Genomic DNA, 21,177 nt, shown 5'->3' with positions numbered 1-21,177 from the left:
ATGCACAGTGAAGAAGCTCTGGTTGTTCTCGTAACAGTATTAAATAACATGCCATTGGGTGCTTGGGTGCACCCCTTTAAATGGAAATGTATGCTTTATATTTGTACTGTGTGATTGGTTTTGTGCTCTTCTGTATAAGGATTGCAGGGGTAGTTGAATCCCCAAATTCAGTTCTTCTGCGTCATATTTGCTGAGAAAGTGAGTACGCGTCTTAGTATTCTTCTTTTCTTTTATCTGAAGTCAAGTGTAGGGACAGAAGGACAGCCGACACGTGTTTCGCCCGAGGCTGATAAGCCAGGGCGTTCTCAAGGCTGAGGTGGGGTAAGGAGGTGGTAGAGAGATAGGAGTGGTAAGTAGGTGGTGGGTGGAAAGGAAACAGGGCAGTTAGCAAGTCATGTGGTTTAAAAGAGCGGGTGAAGAGGAGGGGGTAGAAGGGTGTGCAAAATGCCAAGGGAAAAGAGGGTAGGTATGAGTTACGAACAGAGAGAAAGGGGTAAGGATATAGAGGCGTAAAGATGGGCCCGAAGTAGTATAGATGGTTGATATAGTAAAGAAAGGAAGTGCAAGAAGATAAGTTGAAAATGAGAGAGGGTACAATGCAATAGTTAGTTCAGAAAACAAATGACGTGCCTATGTGATGTTAAGTAATTACAAACCCAATCAGCATTAACATAGGATGGATCTTGGTGGTTACAGAGACGAGAAAGTAAGTTGAGTGAGAAAGGGTACAGTGCAAGTGTGAATTCACACAGTCGAACTGCCAAAGTAAAGTTGCGCCATTTCATCACAAATCATCAGTGCATACATGTGGTGGTATACCAGAGTTACAGGAACAATATGTGGTCAAAAGACAAGCACAAACGTTAATGCCATATTATTATGGTGACACCTGGGATTGAAGCCATTTCCAAAATGTCAGAGGAACATAATAAAGTCATTCGAATATTAAGCAAAAGTGGTACCTACAAACTGTGTGTTCAGCATAAGTCTAAATCTTATATCATTAACATCAATACAGTTGCGAATGGCCTTTGTAATATATAGTAGGGCAGTAATGGACATATTGGTTGCACAGAGAAGTACATATGGTCACAGAGCGATAATAAAAGGTGTTAAAGAATAGCACTCAAACTAATATGGTTATATATATGGTATGGCAGTAATTAATATCGTGGTTGTGCAGATAAGTACATATGGTCACAAGTACCAATAATGAGAATATAGAAATGGCACTCGAAATAACAGTGATGGACATTATGATTACGCAGGTGGTTAAAAAGGCATGATCATTGCGAGGTGCATTCTCTAAACAGACAAAGTGTTACAGATAGGGTAGTCTTGGACCGCCAGTCGAGGTCAACTTACGAGAAAGATCATGTCCGGTAAGTGTAGAATATCTGTAAAGGGTAATAGGAATTAGGGCAAAGGAGGAGAAGGTAGGAAAAGGTAAAACCTTTTCAGGAGAAGTGTAAAAAAACTCCGGGGGGGGATTAGTGCATTGCTACACTAGCAGAAAGCGTGCCCTAATGGAAAGCGTACCCTGTTGCAATTAGTGCAGGATTCGAAGACTCCGGGGGAGTCGTGCGTTGTTAAGATGAAAAAGCTGTGATGACTGAAGGGTCCGGTGTTGGGAAAGGAAACACTCGCTTAGACTACAAAATAAGAGGAGTGGATCGAATAACCATGGCTGAGAAAGGCATCTAAAGGCAGTGCGTGAGGAGATTGCCATAGGGATCAGGTTTGGCGTAGTGGAGGCATGGCAGGGAAAAAGTTAAAGTGATAAACTTTGCTGGGAAGAATTGTAACGATCTAAATGCTAAGCGTGGGGGGAGATGCTAGTAGAGAGAGATTATAATTTACAGTAACCTAGGCGGTTTTCGGTAGCAAAGTTCAGACGTGGAATACCGGCTCACAATGCGGTCTGAGTAAGCTGCCCACAGCTGATATCCGGTTCCTAAAGTAACAAGCATTTGCAATGCAATAGGTCTTGCATTTACTAGAGTTTGAGCTATTGGCATTGTAGATTACAATGCCTTTTATTAATGTTTTGGTTTTTTAAACAAACAAATAAATAAAAGACATTGTCATTTTCAATGCCAATAGCATAAACTCTCGCAAATGCGAGACCTATTGCATTTTAAATGCTTGTTTTTTTACATTTTTACCAGGGCCGGCTCTAGGGCAGTGTGGCCGGTGCCACCGCACCAGGTGCTGGCTTCAGGGGACCTGGTGCTGACTTCAGGGGACGCTGAGTTTGCAAGTTTATTTTGGTTTTAAAGACCCTTCTGTCAAGAAATTGACGAAGCAATCGGCCACCTGGCTCCCGGGAAGACCCCGGGTCCGGACGGCTTCCCACAGGAATATTACGCCCACTACCGTGAAACCCTCGCTCCGCAGCTTCTGGACCTCTATGCAGAGGTGATGGAGAAGGGTTCGTTCCCACCGGAGACGGACACGGCTACGATAGTCGTTCTCCACAAGACACAGCCCCCTTCACAGTCCTGCTTGGACTATCGGCCGCTATCTCTCATCAATATTGAGATTAAGATATACGCTACCATCCGGGCACAATGGCTGCGCCCACATCTTACCTCACTGGTACACCCGGACCAATGCGGATTTATGCCGAACCGAGGGACTCGGCACTGCCTGCGGCGCCTGCATCTCGCCATGGCTCACCGGGTGCGCCTCTCTCCTTACCTGGCCCTGTTGCTGGTCGACTTTGAGAAGGCCTTTGACTCGGTGGGGTTATCTCGGAGAGGTCCTGGAGAGGATGGGGTTCGGTCCCCAGTTTCGCGCCATGGTCCGGGTCTTGTACGCGGCTCCACGGGCCCGAGTGTTGGTGAATGGGGCTCTATCCCGCCCGTTTCCCATTGGGCGGGGGACGCGGAAGGGTTGCCCGCTCTCGCCCCTCCTCTTTGCCCTGGCAATGGAACCCCTGGCCGTTCTGGTCTGGTCGGACCCTTCTCTTCGTGGGTGGGACTGGCCGGGGATGGCTCCTGATAAGATAGCTCTGTATGCGGATGAAGTCCTTCTTTATCTCTCAGATCCAGCTGTCTCCGGTCCTCTTGTTCGTCAGATTCTTCGCCGGTTTGGTCAGGCGTCGGGGTCTCCTTCTCAACCCCAGAAAATTGGTTCTAGTTCCGCTGCACCCGTCTAGAGATTGCTTTGACTGGCAGTCTGACATTCCCCTCCGGAGACTCTCCTTTAAATATTTGGGGATCTGGGTCACCCTTCTTCCGGAGCTCTGCTGGGCCCTCAATGTGGCCCCCGTGGTCAATAAAGCCAGATCAGACCTGGTGAGGTGGCAGTCGCTCCCATTGAACCCACTGGGGAGGATTGCACTCTACAAGATGTTGATCCTCCCCAAGTTCCTTTACATGCTGCAAAACACGCCCTGGTCCTTTTCCCGCCCCTGGTTCCGGGAGTTGGATAAGATAGCGACCAAGTTTCTCTGGGGGGGGGGGTGTTAGATCCCGCCTGGCCCTGGACCGTTGTCAGATCCCGTCATATGACGGAGGTCTGAGCATGACTAACCTTTACTTGTATTATCTTGCACCTCTGCTCCTGGTGGCCCATGATTGGTTCTCGGGCGGGTGGGATGACCTGGCCTACAGGCTGGAGGTGCAGCTTATGGGGTTCCCCTCCATTCAAAATATGCTCTACGGGGTGGTGGTTCCTCGGTCGCTCCCGGACATTGTACGGGCCCCTTTCTTGGCATGGCGTGCGGCCTTACGGCATGCCCGTTGGTCGGGGAAAATGACTCTAGTTACACCGCTCTGGCACGGCACTTGGTTGCGAGAGGTAGTGGGGTTGGGAGGGTTTCGAGCGTGGGATCTCCTTGGGATCTCTCGTTTGGGCGACGTGTGGCGGGGAAGCCACATGTGCTCCTTCCAGGAGCTCCAGGAGCTCCAGGATCGGTTCTCGCTGCGCCACTTGCAATTCTATAAATATCTCCAGCTGCGCCACGTGATCCAGTCTCATGTCCCTCTAGATTCAAGGATCCCTGACCATAGCCCGCCCGAAGCTCAGGTGATGTTGGGGTATCTTGGGAAGGGGGGAATCTCCCGTATTTATCGGACCCTGGTCAATAACACCCCGGTGGATTGGGACGAAATGAGGCAGCGATGGGAGGCCTGGGTGGGACCATTGGACGAAGCTGATTGGAGGGACGCCCTTATGGCACCCAGGACGATTACCTCATCAGCCAGGTTGCGGCTCATCCAGCTTTATTACCTGCATACCGCCTACCTGACCCCGGAACGCCTCTACCGTGCGGGCCTCTCTCCAGATGCCTCATGTGCACGTTGTGGGGCAGACCCGGCGGACTTCTTCCACATGGTGTGGACGTGCCCGCGCCTGGGGAACTACTGGGGCGAGATTGAGCTTGAGTTAACTGAGACCCTGGGGTGGGAGGTCCCCCATGATCCCAAATTGGCTTTGCTGGGGATAACGGACGGATTGGACGGATCCCGCAATGAGAGATTTTTCCTAACCACTGCTCTGGTAGTGGCTAAAAGGGATATCGCTGCTGCCTGGAAGCAGAACGAACCAACCAAATGCGCTGCATGGAGAAGGGGGGTGGACTGGTGCGCGATGCTGGAGCGAATGATGTATACGGCTCGGGGTTGCTCCAAAAAGTTTAGCACAATATGGGGGAAGTGGCTAGGGGAACTAATCTAGGGGGGTCGGTGCGGGTGGGGGGAGTGAGGGGTCCGGGGAGGGGTCGGTGGACTTGCTGTTGATTGTGACTGATTCCGGGATATGTCACTTTGATGCTAGTTCAGTTGGACTGTTGTATGTGTATTTAAGTGTGTTCTTTCACAAAATAAAAAATTTGCTTATCTCAAAAAAAAAGACCCTTCTGTCGTGTTCTTTGACACCAGCGAATTCCAGACAACAATATAAATGTCAAGATAATGCCGGTGATTAATGTTCTTCCTGGAGAGAGATCGGAGATTTGTCTAGTTTGAGGTTTTGACTCATCACAAAGTAGCACAGAGGATTAATGTACCTGCTGCAAAGAACGTGTACCATGCAGATCACAAAGTGCATATAATGTAAATAGGTCCTTGGGTTACTGCTTTTCTAAGAGACATCCTTTTATTACTTGCAGTTCATAAGTTAAAATCCTAACGAAGAACAGTGAATTATTAACTGTTGTCAAACAACTGCGTGCGCTCTGCAAAGTATAGATTAGAGGATTGATTCATGTTGCAAAAAGGGTTCATTTGGGTAGAAATCAACTCTTATTAGTGAAGACATCTTCCAACCATGGGGGTCTGTTTTCAATTCTGAATTTGAATCTTTGACTCTTCGAATCCTGCACTAATTGCAACAGGGTACGGTTTTCATTAGGGCGTGCTTTCTGCTAGTGTAGCGATGCACAAATCCCCCCTGGTGTTTTTTACGCTTCTCCTGTCACGCACTGGTTTTGCCTTTTCCTACCTTCTCCTCCTTCGACCTAATTCCTATTACCCTTTCCAGATTTTCTTTCTGGTAAGTTGACCTCGACTGGCAGTCCAAGACTACCCCCTAACACTTTGTCTGTTTAGAAAATGCACCTCGTAATGATCATACCTTTTTAACCACCTGCGCAATCATAATGTCCATCACTGTTATTTCGAGTGCCATTTCTATATTCTCGTTATCGGTACTTGTGACCATATGTACTTATTTGCACAACCACAATATTAATTACTGCCATACCATGTATATAACTATATTAGTTTGAGTGCTATTCTTTAACAACTTTTATCGTTCCTGTGACCATATGTACTTGTCTGTGCAACCAATATGTCCATTACTGCCCTACTATATATTACAAAGGCCATTCGCAACTGTATTGATGTTAATTATATAAGATTTAGACTTATGCTGAACACACAGTTTGTAGATACCACTTTTGCTTAATATTCAAATGACTATATTATGTTCCTCTGACATTTTGGAAATGGCTTTAATCCCAGGTGTCACCATAATAATATGGCGTTAACTTTTGTGCTTGTCTTTTGACCACATATTGTTCCTGTAACTACGGTATACCACCACATGCATGCACTGATGATTTGTGATGAAATGGCGCAACTTTACTTGGGCAGTTCGACTGTTTGTGAATTCACACTTGAACTGTACCCTTTCTCATTCTCAACTTACTTTCTCATCTATGTAACCACCAAGAACCATCCTATGTTAATACTGATTGGGTTTGTAATGACTTAACTTCGCATAGGCACGTCATTTGTTTTCTGAATTAACTATTGCATTGTACCCTCTCTCATTTTCAACTTATCTTCTTGCCCTTCCTTTCTTTACTATATCAACCAGCTATCCTACTTCTGGCCCATCTTTACCCCTCTATATCCTTACCCCCTTCTCTCCGTTCGTAACTCATACCTACCCTCTTTTCCGTTGCCCTTAGCATTTTGCACACCCTTCTACCCTCTCCTCTTCACCCGCTCTTTTAAACCACAATAGTGCAAATATATGTCACAAACTTTATAATTTGGCAATCATTTGGCAAATCACATAAAATGTAGTAGTACTCAGTCTTGTGGAATAAACTTGTACATATACTGCAGGTAATAGCTGCAGGCATTTAAATAAATAAAAAAATGCATATTTTTACATCTTCGAATTCCTTAACTGCTCAATGTTTTTTTTTTTTTAATAGAACTGACTTTAGTTTTGTCTATTTATTCCAAGCATGCAGGAATCTTAATGAGTGGCAACAACACTATACAATCCATGTACAGCCTCTGCATAGGACAGTGAAAAAACAATGAAACCTAGATGAGTACTAATAACACTATTCTCTTCTAAGAATCTAAACTGGCTACAGAAGCAAAACATTAAAGTTATTAAATTAATTCTACATGTCTTTATACAGGACAGTTTTAAAACTAGTGAAGTTAACTGAATTGTTCAAAATTAAAACTAGAATGCCTATTTAAACAGTGGAAAGAAGTCCGCATAGAGACTTCGTTTACCACAGAATTTACAAACACCTGTTTGAGGCTAGAGAAATAAAACGACAATTCTAGTTGTCTAAAAGACAATTCACTGTACACATTTTATTTACAGTTTTATACACTGTCTTAATATGAATTGGACTGCTTCTCTACTTCAGCCATCTTTTAACCAAAGCAAATTATATTCTAAGTAATACAATGTGTTAAAATACGGCATAAGATACAAAGAAATACTATTTCTAGTAAGGAATGTTGTGTTACATTAACAAAAGAATCAAATTTTTAAGGAATCACACAGAAAAACATATCACTGATTTTACTCAAATGCATAAACTTGGAGCAAAGCTTTGTTGTAAGAGTTTACAAAAAAAGAAAAATTACTAGGTAACGCACAAAATAAAATGTTTATTTAACCCAGTTATGTTATTCCCAGATCCTTCACCAATGTTACAGGAGCTTTTTTTTAAAAAAAAAAAAAAACACAAATCGATACATCACTAATGTTTATCAAAAGGGAAACAAATTAAACCTAGCAGCCAACATCAGCACAGATTACAGCAAAAACAATGCTGTTATAAGTAAAAACAAAAAACATGAATTACTAGAAAAGTTTAAATGCATTTTAATCCTCCGCCTACGAAATCAGCAAAAAATACCACGTCATACAATGGAAATGCACAACATTTGCCATGTTCTTGTGGGGGATGGAAATGCAATTTCTTTTCTAAATAGTTTGTATAAATAAGTGGTCTGCGAAAGCTATGCACGATTCTCGCCAGACCATTATCATGGCCAAGGATTCTGGGAGGGCAGAAGGTGGTTTAGTGCTGAAATGTTTTGATTGGAAAATGGTTACTCTACCAAAGGGGGGCAAATATATTCTGAACACAGAAGTACGAGACAAATGCGAAAAAGACTTGTCACAAATCTTAGCAACATTTAGATGGAAATCCACTCTGCTTTTGAAGAGGCTTTGGTTCAGCTCCCAAATCTCGATTGCTTGACGCAGTCTCCTATGAAAGAACACTTGGATGGCGTCTTCTCAAACAACAAACCTATTCTTAGTGGTGGAGCCGCTCTTTGTAGCTGTGTCAGCATGGGACTGATAACCAAGAACCATCTTTGGCGCAAGTCCTAATCTTTCCTTGTAAACCCTCACTATATGTGTAACAGCTTCCCTGTTTTCACATTCAGTCGTCCATATTGCTATCTTATCTCCCTTTGCTCTGACATTAACAACAGCTCCACAGACATCATCGCTGTGGACATCAAACGCCTCTCCAATAAGGCACAACAGTGTCTCCAGCCAGAAGCGACCTAGGTCATTCCGTCTTTGCTGTTTGTTTAACGTGATGAGCCATCTTCCTCACTTCTTGTTCTTGTCATCTTCCCACATGGGCTCTATCCCATCCTTGAAGAGTGAGTAATCGCAGCCAGACATTAAATTACTAGAAACTTGGAAATGATTGTATAAAGCCCAAAAATCCTCAACTGTGTCAAACTTCGATATCAGGCGAAGATTGGCTTGCCAAGTTTTGCTTTTATCATTTTTAAAGAACCGGAGTGCCCATTTGTTTTGTAGTGGATGCTTAATGTAGTTTTCAGGGTTGGCAACCTCAAGAGATTCGCTCTTCTCTTCTTCTGTAGCTGTGGTGTTGGCAGTGATTTCTGGTTCCACGGCCGCCATCTTACATCGATCTGCTCGCGCTCTTTTAAACCACATGACTTGCTAACTTCCCTGTTTCCTTACCACCCACCACCTACTTACCACTCCCATCTCTGTACCACCTCCTTACCCCGTCTCAGCCTTGAGAAAGCCCTGGCTTATCAGCCTCGGGCAAAACGCGTGTCGGCTGTCCTTCTGTCCCTACACTTGACTTCAAAGAAAAGAATACCATGTCGTGTAGTCACTTTCTCAGCATATATGATGCTGAAGAACTGAATTTGGGGATTCAACTACTCCTGCAATCCTTATACAGAAGAGTACAAAACCGATCACACAGTGCATTACTTTAATTAGGGTGGTATCTGGTTGAAACCACCGTTTTGGTTTGTGCCACAATCTATTTGGGTCATGACCTTTTGTGTGTGAGCCCTGGTAACACCCATCAATTCCACATGCTTTATATTTGAGAGCAGAAAAATACAGTCTGGTGTGGCATCCCGGAAGAGGAACTGTGTTCCAGTAACAAGTGAATACAAGTTTGCCGTAGGAGTTGTTGAAAAAAATGTGTCTATACGTCGAAACGGATAGCAGTGGTTGTATCAGGGACGTTTGTTAAAGAGCTGAAGCCAGTTCTTATTTCTATCCATTACATAGGCAATCTAGGACCCTAGAAATGTTTGCCTGGCTGGGCAAGGATTTTTGAAGAATGCTGGATGCCTTGTCTGGTGTCGTGAATTTGATTGGGCACACTATTGGGCTGTTAGTCATTCATTGTTTTGCAACTGGATAGGAGGCACTGTGGTTGTGAGGTGCTATACTATGTCTCCTTCAGCTGCAGATGTGTGCATTGTTCACCAGGGCACATTTGTTTTGGGAGAAAGACGCCCAGAGAACAGCTGTTTAAAAAAGTACTGAGTGCCAGAGAGCACATTATTTATTTTTCATATTGGCACTTGCCACTTTGTGAAGTCTATGTCGTAGGTGGTTGATGTTCAAATGCTGTGGTGAGAAATGGCCTCACTGATAAGTCTACTGTAAGTGTTTTTTTTTTGTTGATGATAAATCATCAGTCAACAGTAACCTCTAGATAGAACTAATTTCTTTATCAATTGATTCTCATCTCAGTGGCATAAAGAGATAGAGAGTAGGGGGGCGTGGCTGACTGCCGAGCATGGCGGCCGCGCAGTAAATGAGCTCCGTGCCCGGACCTGCTAAATCCTGCATGATCCTGGAAATTTCGGCTCTTCGCTGGCACGAAATCTCCAGAGGTGTGACCCCCGCGAATCGGGCAGGCCCCTACCCGGGGAAACTGTTGGCATCTGCTGACAGGCCCTTCTGCGAACCGAAGTGGGCCTGCCTGCTGGGTGTTGGCCGTGGAGCTGAGGGCCTATCCCCAGGGGCGAGCGGCAATGGCAGGGACGGTGGCCGCTGTGTAAATCTGCACCCCCACTGCTGCTGAGAAGGGGACCCTCCCGAGGCCGAGGAGGGAGAGCGGAGGGGTGTGAGCTGCGAGGTCAGAACTGGCCCGTGGACCGCCTGCCCGTGGGTCGCCTGACTACTCTGGGGAAGATCAAGGCCCCGTGCTGATAACTGTGGCACTGCTGCCGGCCACGTCTTGGGTAGCGGAGAACGGGCAGTTGGAGGCTCTGCCGCTGCTGGCTGCCTGAGATTCTACGGTAAGACTGACCCTGCTTGCGACTTCTCACCGCGTCTAGGGCCCGCTCCGCCGCTTTTCTCCTGCACCGGCGGCCCGGACTACTTCTACGGCCTGTGAGTTCCTATGCGGGCGGACCTGTCTCCGACACCTACCGCTGATCTCCCCGAACTGCCTGCGGCGGAGGTGCTGGGGAGAGTACCCTGAGGGCCCGCCCCCTCCCTGCTGAGTACTTTGCTCCCTGTTCTACCGCTAAATCTGCACCGCTGATAAGAACTGGAGCGGGAGGAGAGGAACTGTGATTATCGCCGCTACCGGATGCCTGGGATGCTGCTGGGCAGGGGTACCTCTGGTCACGACTCGCTGCTGTGCCTGAGGCCCGCAACGCCGATTGTCCTCCGAACTGGCGGCCCGGTGTAGGCCTGAGGCCTAGGATCCTTGTGGACGGGCGGAGGCCTACTTTCTGGCGCTTCTCCCCTTCACTTCATGCCTGTCTGCAACCGTGACATTGTTGGGAGCGTCCTGGGGAGAGTTGCCTGCCTCCATCTGCCTCTTAGTGATTACTGGCTGTCTGTTGCTGGTTGGCCGCATAGGTGGGCCATGTGCCGGTCTGGCTTTCCCTCCCCCTTTTTGTGGCTGAATTGTTTGCTCGAACTCTGAAGCTGACTTGGGACCCTGTGGTTACTGGAGTCCACCATACGCCTGGTCCAGCCTGGGAAATTGATCTGTCACAAACCTGGTCCTGCGGCGCTGCCTGATGTAAAGTGGAAGGTGAGCCACTCCGCCTGGGTACTGAGGCATCGCTCCTCATTTATTGCGGCTCCTTGTGTTCTACTTGGCCACACGCAATACCTGTCCCCCTGGACCCCACCCGCGGTGCTGGGTGACGGTCCCCCGGGTCTGGCAGTGTGGGCACCCAACACGACTGTGGCGGCTCTTACCAACTCTTGCAGTGGTGTCTGAAGGTCTGCCCGAGCCTGCAGCTTACGGTAGCACACTGCGCCACAATGGGCCACCCCAGGGCCAAGGAGCCGGATGCTGGTGCAGTTGATGGTCAGCAGATAGATGACTCTAAGCCCGCCAAGCAGCCGCCTGCCGACGACTTGCCCTCTGACTCGAGGGCTCCCCCGGACAAGCTGAACCTTATTCTAAAGGAGGTGCATGATTTGCGGCAGGTCATTGCGAAACAACTTGGGACTTTGACGTCTGGGTTCACCCTCCTCAAAGCAGATCACGACAAACTTGCTGCGGTGGTCAAAGATAACAGTGGTTCAAGGAACACGTGGCCCCAGAGGGCCTCTCTGATCTTTTCTGTGTGGAGAGGGCGGACCAGTGGCGAGAGCACGCCCTCGGCCCCTGATCGTCAAAGTCCTGAACGTCAGGGATCGAGATGTTCTATTACAAAAGACGAGGAAGCTGTCCCGTATTCAATATGAGAACCAGCCGTTATCCCTGTACCCGGACTACACTGCCCTGGTCCAACGCCAACGATCCCATTACCAAGACGTGAAGGTCAAGGCACTGAATGTTAAATATGCCCTATTATTCCCCGCCAAGCTGAAAGTGATCCATGATCACAAGACATCATTTTTTGAATCCCCGGACAAAGTGGTAGAATGGATCGAAATTGTTTCCCCCACCCCCCGGCGGATCTGGGCCCTCCTCACAAATGGCCCCCGCCTCTCCGAGGCCACGGCAAGTTCGCAAGTCGAGACGCCTCCGGAGGGGGGTAAGGGGGGGGAAAGCTCACTGCAAAACCCAGGGTTTCCACTCAAGAGCAGGCCTTGCGGGATCAAGCTGAGGCACTGGAGGCGGCCGCCAGGTTCAGGGATGAAGCCCATCCAATTCTATCGGACCCATCTGATGAGGCATCACACCAATCGGACTCAGGATCTAGCATTAATCTATTTAGCAACATTACACCCCAGAGTGCTGATGGTTATTTAGAATAATGATAGCTCATGACCCATGTTGGGCTGGGACCTGGGCCCTGGGCGATCTGGCGTTTAAAATTCCCCACCAGTAGAGAATACTCATTCTTTTCCCACCCGCACCAACTCAATACTCGCATAGATGGGATTCTTTGCTCCAACCACATTACGACCCAGGTGGCACATGCAACATATTTGGGTAAAACTCTTCTGACCATAACCCATTGGAGATCTCTGTTTTCCGGGAGGCACTGGCAACAGGCATAAACTACTACTTTGCTGAGAACACTGGGACTGCATCCACACCTCAAGTGGAGTGGGATGCATTCAAGACGGTGATCAGGGGGATAGCTATCGGCACCACAGCAGGGGCGCAACAGAAACTGCATAATAACTTGAAAGAGGTAGAAAACTCTCTAAATAGTCTCGAGCAGGCTGCAGCGACCGACCCCACTAAGGGAACGCCTTTACAAGACGCCCGAATAAAACATGCTGAGCTATTAGACACACTTGGGCACGTAGATTTATACTGCCTACACGCACGCACGAACAACGCGGACAAGGCAGGCCCGCTACTAGCACGCATTCTCAGGGATGACCCCCCACATTTCCCGATCCATGAGATTATCACCAGCAGCGGGGACACGGTAAATACGCAACGGGACATAAATGAGGCCTTCTATGATTACTATCAGGCCCTATATCGGACGCCCGCCCCACTGGTGGAGGAGGCCCTTGACGCCTTTTTAGCGGAGGTACAGTTCCCACAACTGGACAAATCCGCACAGGACACGCTCTCTGGCCCTATTACAAGGACCGAAATCAAGGCAGCCATCCGGGCCCTACCCCGAAATAAGGCCCCAGGCTTGGACGGTGTCCCGGCCGAATTCTTTGCCACATTTTTGGATACACTGGTGCCGCATCTAGAAAGCTTGTACAAAGCCACGCTGTCTGCAGGGTCCTTACCCCATTCCACTTGACAGGCTCTGGTGGTATCTCTCCCCAAACCAGGTCGCCCATCGACGGACCTGTCTGGATACAGACCATTATCCCTACTCATCACAGAATACAAAATATTGTGTAAGGTGCTAGCTGGCCGCTTGCTCCCATATGTACACAAGCTAATCCACTCAGATCAATGCGGCTTCGTGCCAGCGCGGTGCACCTCGCTTAATATCATGAGGTTGTACCACGTCATGGCAGCCACCCCCTAGGAGAGAGCTAACGCTGGTTGTGTCACCCTAGATTTGCGATAGGCATTTGATACGCTACGATGGGACTACATGTTCCGAGCGCTGGAACGATTTGGTATACCCCCAGACTATTTAAAGTGGGTGAGGCTGTTATATACGGATCCCACGGCACCGGCCCGCACGGGACGACACCTCTCAAAGGAGTAGCCGGTTGGTAAAGGCACCCGCCAGGGATGCCCCCTATCCCCCCTGCTCTTTGTGCTGGCCCTGGAGGCCATAGCCCTTAGGGTGCGGCAATCGGCAATGCACCGGGGGATCTGCTTGGGACACATGACACACGTAATTTCCGCATATGCGGATGACATCATTCTGTATGCTGATGACCTCGCTTCTCTCTCTCACCCATCCCTAGCAATTTTGATTCTTACGCGCAGCTTTTGGGCCTTGAAATCAATGACAGTAAGTCTTATGCTTTTTCCGACAGGGGGACTGTCCAGAGACGGTTCAGTTTGGGCCCTATTCCTTAACAGTCGCCGCACATACTTTGATATCTAGGGATACAGATTTATCGATCAGCACCAGACCTCATAGAGGGTAATCTGGGCAGGGCCATACGTTCGCTCCGACCCCAGGTCACTTTCTGGTCATCCCTACCGCTTTTGGTGATGGGCCGGGTGGCGATCTCGAAAATGGTGGTCCTGCCCCGTCTCCTGTATTTTTTTACTAACTTACTGGTCGTGATTCCGACTCCGATGCTTAATTCCCTGAACACTACATTCTCCGCTTTGATATGGGGTAATGGCTGCCGTAGAGTAGGGCTAACCAAGCTGCAGTTGGACACCGATGAGGGCGGGCTGGGTGCTCCTGATTTCCGGGCATACTGCTATGCGAGCCAATTGCAATGGTTCTCTTATTGGCTGGCAGGGCGCAATTTACAGGAAATAAATTTTTCCTCTGCCGATATGGACCGAGGACGGCTCCACACTCTGCTTCTCCCGCAGGCTAAAATCCCGACAGACGCTCCACTGCTTTTGTGTACAACGCTTACCTATTGGAAAAAAGCCGCTCACTAAACACGTAGTTACCTCTCCTACTCTGACACGACACCACCACTTCTTGGGATCCCTACTTCCACTGGTCTACTCACAAAAAGACGACTGCTTCCTTGGGCGGAGGGCTGTGTGACCACAGTGGGTGACTTATTTGATGATGGCATGCTTATGGACCATGGTAACTTTGTACGGCATCAGGGAGTCACAGATGCCTTGTACCTATTACATGCTGCACTCATGGGATATGTGAAGAAACATTGGTCCCCACGCAGGGAGGAACACCCAAGCCACAAAATGGTCTTAATGACCTACCTGATGGGTAACAGCCGCCACCTTAACAAGTGGCTTTACAAAGGTATTACCGCTCACACCAGACTCCCGCTAACGGACCTACGTAATAGATGGTCCGCAGACCTGGGGACAGACCTGACAGATAGGGACTGGGACAGAGCATTGGCATATCCTTAGAGAATTCCACGGAAAGCCAAATTCAAATTCATCCAATACATGGTTTTACACAGAGCGTATCTTACCCCGCACCGATTGCAATGTATCTTTCCGGTCATACAACACTGTTGTCCTAGATGTAAATTAGAGGATGCTGACTTGCTACATATGCTGTGGCGCTGCCCCCTGCTTACCCATTATTGGTCAGAGGTATTATGCCTGCTTGCGGCTGAGATCCCCGTTCCAGACACGCCTGCAGTGTGTCTTCTGGGACTGATACGACGCCCCAAGGCGCAGAAAGTGCAACTCCGCTTTGTAGATTTCTCTTTGCTCCCGGCTAAGCGCTCCATTACAATGCGGTGGTAATCGGCTACAGCACCACAGCTTTACAGCTGGCATGGGGAAGTAGTGAGATGGGGTGGAGTTGAGAGTGCTGCCATTCGCTGGGAGGAAGCCCGGGGTTTGCGCAAAAGAGTCATCTCTTTAGATTGGGACAGCATTCTGGAAGCGTTCAGGGCCTTGGCCCCGCCACCTGTGCTGGTAGCCCGGACTTAATAATTGTTGTATCGCCTAGCCCCAGTTCTTCAGGTTCCATGATTATTGTATTCCGTTTGTTTTTGGGATCTTGCGCCATAGGGAGCGTATTTACATACACTTTAAATGTTTCTGTGCAGTCGGGAGTAGACCGGAGCACACCTTGCCATATGCGCAATGAGTGGTTGGTGCCAGACGAAGTTGGGGAGGGAGGGTTGGGATAGTTGTATCTATATGTCATAAACGCACTGTACATGATAATGCCAGTATACTGTACGATGATTGCGATGTACTGATATTGTGTATGTCACGTGCCGTAATTGATGGGTTGTAAACTGAAAATTTTATAAAATGTTAATAAATCGATACAGAGAGAGTTCTCCTTTCTTCTACCATGTTGTAAGATAATAATAAATAGAATTAGAGGTGTCGCGCACATTTCTTTTCTTTTTTCTTTTTAAAAGTGCCCTGTCCATGTCTACTCTTAGCCCATAAAAAACACTCCAGTCTTGCCCCATTCAGCATCTTAAGCCACCACTCCTGAAGCAGACAAAGCGCAGTCCGGCATAAAAACTGAACAGTCAGCAGATGAGTGGGGAAAGAAAATACCCAAATTAAATGAGTGTCCGGACATCAGCACCGTGCTTGTGCATGCAGTTACTGTCCTGTGTTTGAGGGAAGCATGTAGTGCATTGTTGTTTGCATGTGTGGGATAACATTGCGCTCTTAATTCGGAGTATGTGTTTGTGGCAGATGTTACCTCGCACTCGTCTATGATTTATCTGTTCTTTGTTTCGGAGTGGGGATCACAGTAATGCTATGTGTATCAAATAGGTTCGCACAGCCTGTGCCTAGTATGCAACTGTTCTGTGTGTAGGAGAAAAGCCTGCCCCTCTGATGTCCGTGTTTTATGGGAGTTACGTTTACACTGCTGCTTCTCGGGCAGTACCTGTTGTGTATAAATAAGGGAAACCCAAGTTAATTGTGCCTTTACTTGTGTGTGCTTGAGTGCAGCTTGCAGCGCAGTATGTTATGTATGAGAAAGAGGGAAGCTTGCACTGATACTGTAGTTGTCCCGCGAGGTTGGGTTGTTCTACTTGTGTTCCTGGCCTATATGCTATAATGAAGGGTGCTCCCGTACCTGCTGTTGAAATGTGAGAGAGGGAAGTTTGCAGTTTTGGAGGGGGGCCTCGACAATGCAGAACCTCTGCAGTGTGTAAGTGAAGTTTACACTTCGTCCTAAACCGTGATGAAGGGGGGATGGGTTTGGGGTGTGTGCATTTCAGTCCCGTGCCTTTGAGGAATCAGTTTTATTTCCTTCTACGGTCTTTCTCGTATGTTGCTTCTTGTCTGGTAATGTGTGCGTTTTCAGACTTAATACACCTGTGTGCTTTGAGGGTACTGCCTTGTTAAATTTATGACAGTACTGATGAAAAGTATGAATAATGACCCATCAAGTGTGTGCAGCTCATGTCTGTTCAAACTGATTTGTGTTTGATCCTGAAAGAGTAAATAAGGGCCATTGGCCATAACTGGACCCCAGAATTACTCCCATGTAGGGGATGGGCAGCTAATTAAGAGGGTGTTTGTAATTATTGCTGAGAAGAGCCAAAACGAACCCATTAAACGTTTGCAAACTGCTGAACTACTCTCACGTTGACCCCTTTAAAGCATAGCAATATTTTGAGAAGTGCTCGTAGTGCTAAGACGCTCATTGCTGTCCCATTTAAAGTACAACATTTGTGCTAAGAAATGCATGTACTGATCACTAAAGTATTTGTGTTTGTGTCAATAAATTGTAGCAGCACTGCAGAGAAATGCCAGTAGTGGCCATTACGATATTGCAGCCCTGATGAGTGGGGCTAGTAGTGTACAATAAACTGTAACAGGCCTGCTAAGACATTCCACCAGCTTCCCAACCCACCCCTATATTGTGTGTGTAGTATGGCACCTGCTGATTCCTAGAAAAGGCCAGTTTGGACTTGGATAGTATGTTCCTTTACGTTGCAGAATGTACTTCTATAAATGGATGGTTTCTGTTGGGTGATATGCTGGAAACCATCAAAGCACTTGATTTCTTTCCTGCCCGAGCTGTGTTTTGAGCTAGACCCGTACCCTCCAGTCACATGGCAAATGTCTGGCTTCTTTCTAGCAACATAGTTTGCGGATTGTTTATTTGGAATGTGTGTTTAGCTAGTGGTAAAGTGAAATGTTGTTTCTTAGGAGGACAACCAAGCTATGAACAGAAAATGCAGGAATGCATCAGTATGCTGTTACAACAAAACAATTTTAAGCCTAGGTATTGATCATATTTTCCTTTTTGATTACAGCAGTTGGAGTTAATCACACCTTTCCAACTCTACTTCAATCCTGAATTAATATTCAGGAATTATCAAGTAAGTTTGCACGTTTTTCTCCCCCTATAGAAACACCAAAATCTATGGAAGTGCGGCATAGCAAATCTGTTAGTAATATTTCGATTTGTGCAAACATCCTTGTGACCATCAAGTTCTCACATGTGTTTCAGTCTGGTTAACACTTTTCCTCCTAATTGTTGTTGGTTTGACGTTGTGTATGTTTGCACATTAACAATGATGGATGGTCGCTCATTTATATGCTTTTCAGTATATACTTGTTTGCTAAAGTCTAGTTGTTAAATCTAGCAAAGTCAAGAGGTCTGGTTTTATTGTGCCAACACATGCAAACATATGATCGCTCAAATGTGCACAGACAAATTGTGCAATGCTATTGTGTAATCTGCAGTAAACTCTGGAGGAACCTTATTTGCCATGGAAATAATAATTCGTTTTATCCTGAAACCTCAGTTCATCATGGTAATGTAGGTCCAAAGCAAATAAGCTTATTTGGTGCTTTTGTCTTCAAACTTTTAAGATCACCCCATAAGAGCATAAGAAAGCAACAAAAAGAATAGCCTAAAAAACTGTCAAACCATGTGGGGTCTTATACCTATAACACCACAAACCCAGTACATCTAATGTATGCAGCCAGATAATTGAAGCATCAGAATGGGTGCATAACAGTGTGCAAATTAAGCACATAGAATTCACAAATTGCAACACACAGCACATGGTGCACACAATGTGGGCCTATGCACTCTGATTTGCACTGGAAAAATGACCAAAAATGGAGAGATACAATATAAATCCAGGAAAATGTTCAACATGTATGTATCCCGAGAGGAACATTTACACCTTGCAAAACATTACGAACAGGACATAAAATGTACGGTCTTGCGACAACTCAGAATCCTAGAGGAGCAGATGCGCAAAGAACTCCTTAAACTGGAAGCATGCCTTATTCTAACAATTAAATCGCGTCTTGATTACTGCTGAGGAAAGGAATAACCAATTCTATCTCATACACAAGGAAACAAGTATCTACATGCATGAGTTATTTCTTGTGTTTCCTGGAGTTATTTGAAATGAAATAAAATTTGTTCTTAGATCCAAGAGTTTCAAGTCCTACCGGATGTACTTTTGTTCAAATACAGGTTTGAGTAGTACATTGGCCCACTGCTTCCTAAACCTGTGAACCGAGCGTCATATATAGATATTACACAGAATTAGAGCTTTTCAATTACATATGTATCTCCAAATATTGAAAATAAAGTTAAAGTAATTGTAACTGAATCCTAGTGTTTCCAAGCATACCTGATGTGCCTTTACTTTTATGAGGATGCAAGTTATTAATAGTTTGGCCTTTTGTAACTGCATGAAAAGCCTCAGCAGCTTCATTGGAAAAAAAACTCCAGCAAATGGACTGGATTAGTGCTTGTGATGTGTTAATTAACAGTTGGGTGAAGGGTACCCCAATCTAGAATCCTTCATCTGTTTGTACATACGTCACTGATGTCTCTGCTTGCTAGCAACTGTTGTTGTCCTTTCCGGGATGACAGCTGTGGTTCATGCTGTGGTAGAAACTTTTAGAATTGCCGTAGATACTGATATTGTCCCTGCTGTAGGGGTAGCAGTGTCATATCTGTGATCTCTATTGCTGTAGAAACTGTTTTTACTGCTATTGTCTTTTGCTCCGTTTATGTGTATAGTATTTTTGCTGTACCAAAACAGTAAAAGCGTTGAAGTGGAAAACAATAAAGCTCAAAAACAAATTCAAGAAGTAAAAATTAGCAAACCAAATAACAAATATCCAATAAAGGGAACAGAGATTTTTCTTTTTTCAGTCTTTTAAGGAGGAATAGCACCAAGAAGTGGCACGATAATCAATGGTCTTGGTAGACCGGAACCTAGGTGCAATTTGATGCCGATTTTAATGGAGCGTGTGTTGGATTCACCACCTAGGTTCATCCAGGTCAAAGATTTTACCTTCTGACTTTAGTTGTTTCAGTCCCAAGCTATTGGTTGGGAATAACTTTTAGGGGCATCCTAATTAATGGAGAAAAAGTTCCCAGGCCATCCCTACCCACGTTGAGCATTTTCTTTTTTTATCTTTATTGTTTTCATAGACACACACACACTAAAAGTTCTTGCCTTTCTGCCACCATCCTGCTCCACTCTCCAAAGATGCTCACTTCCTGTCCAACACCGCTTGTTGCATTGAAGATCAGCATCTCAGCCGCATGTATGTGTACACTGTCCATTCTCATTATTCACGTTTTTACTGTGTATCACATTGGTCAACAATTGGCATTTTCATTTAGCTAGTTATAAAGCATTTTATTATCAGGAAGTTATTGTTCTGGCCCAACCAGCATCATACCCCATTCTATCCTGCTCCCCCACTTTGGTCATTTTCAAGATGGCAGAAGTCTTCGACCACTTTAAACTTTGGCTGTGGGAGTGTTTGTCAGGGGAGTGTACTATGATAATCCTAATGTCTTCCTACAGCCACCACTAAAATCCAGTTTGGCCCAATCACTGTACCCCCAGTAAATCCAGCGAGGAAAAATCGATGGAACAAAGCAGTGTTTTCCAACAACCAGAAATTGGTAACATAAGAATTGCTTCGGTGTCATACTTCCCGTCCTTTGAAGTGTGCCCCAAGTGTTATATTTAAAATCTTAGCAGTCCTGTCAAGCAGGATTTGACATTTAATCAGAATTTGAAACTGTAATGTCAGAGGATGCTTACAGCCACACAATCCACATTCTGTCTGGCTCAGAGGGGTCATCTGTGCTCATTCTGGTCGGCCTATTGGTTGCTTCTAGGAGACATTTCTCACCTATTCACACCCATTTAGATGCTAAATAGTGGCTGTCAGAAGTGGGAGAACAAATGTGAAACTGTCCTCCTTAGGCTTTTTAACCAGTGAAAAGGTAACCTTCTGAAAGCACCTTTTCCTTAATATTTATAAAATATTTGGTCATGTCATTGAGTTGGATTTTTAATAACTAATAAATATTTAATTCTATTTCTACTGGTTTCCTAACCAAAATTAGCATTAATAAATGTAACAGTATAACGCTGTTTTTTCTATGGAACAGCCAGCCTTGCTAGAGTAAAAATAGCTTTTGGGCCTTCCACTCTAAAGACCTGTTTAACACTACATTCCTACATGTTCTACTTTTAAATACCATGCATGGTGCCTATTGGACAATGAGGCCTACATAGGGGTAAATTATAACTATTTAACAGAAAGATATTGACCTGTCAAAAGGTGGTATTTTGACAGGTGGAATTTGCAGTTTATAACTGTTACAGCAAAGCTATAAATGGTAGGCCTGTAGTTATGTTTCCAATGTCACTATAGTG

At 46.0% G+C, this 21,177-nt stretch overlaps 1 protein-coding gene and 1 pseudogene across 1 annotated transcript in view; one reads left to right on the top strand and one right to left on the bottom strand.

Annotated features, from left to right (window-relative positions):
- DERL2 (derlin 2) overlaps window positions 1-21,177 on the top strand; it is a 95,282-nt gene that overhangs the window by 1,548 nt on the left and 72,557 nt on the right. The window contains exon 2 of the mRNA XM_085649564.1: window positions 17,779-17,844. Coding sequence (XP_085505690.1) covers window positions 17,779-17,844 — 66 coding nt within the window. The remainder of the gene's footprint in view (window positions 1-17,778; window positions 17,845-21,177) is intronic.
- LOC146858925 (eukaryotic translation initiation factor 4E pseudogene) lies at window positions 7,928-8,673 on the bottom strand (annotated as a pseudogene).

The sequence above is a fragment of the Triturus cristatus genome, chromosome 3_2, assembly GCF_964204655.1.
Source record: "Triturus cristatus chromosome 3_2, aTriCri1.1, whole genome shotgun sequence".
NCBI classification, from domain to species: Eukaryota; Metazoa; Chordata; class Amphibia; order Caudata; family Salamandridae; genus Triturus; species Triturus cristatus.
This window is presented reverse-complemented; position numbering and strand designations above follow the sequence as displayed.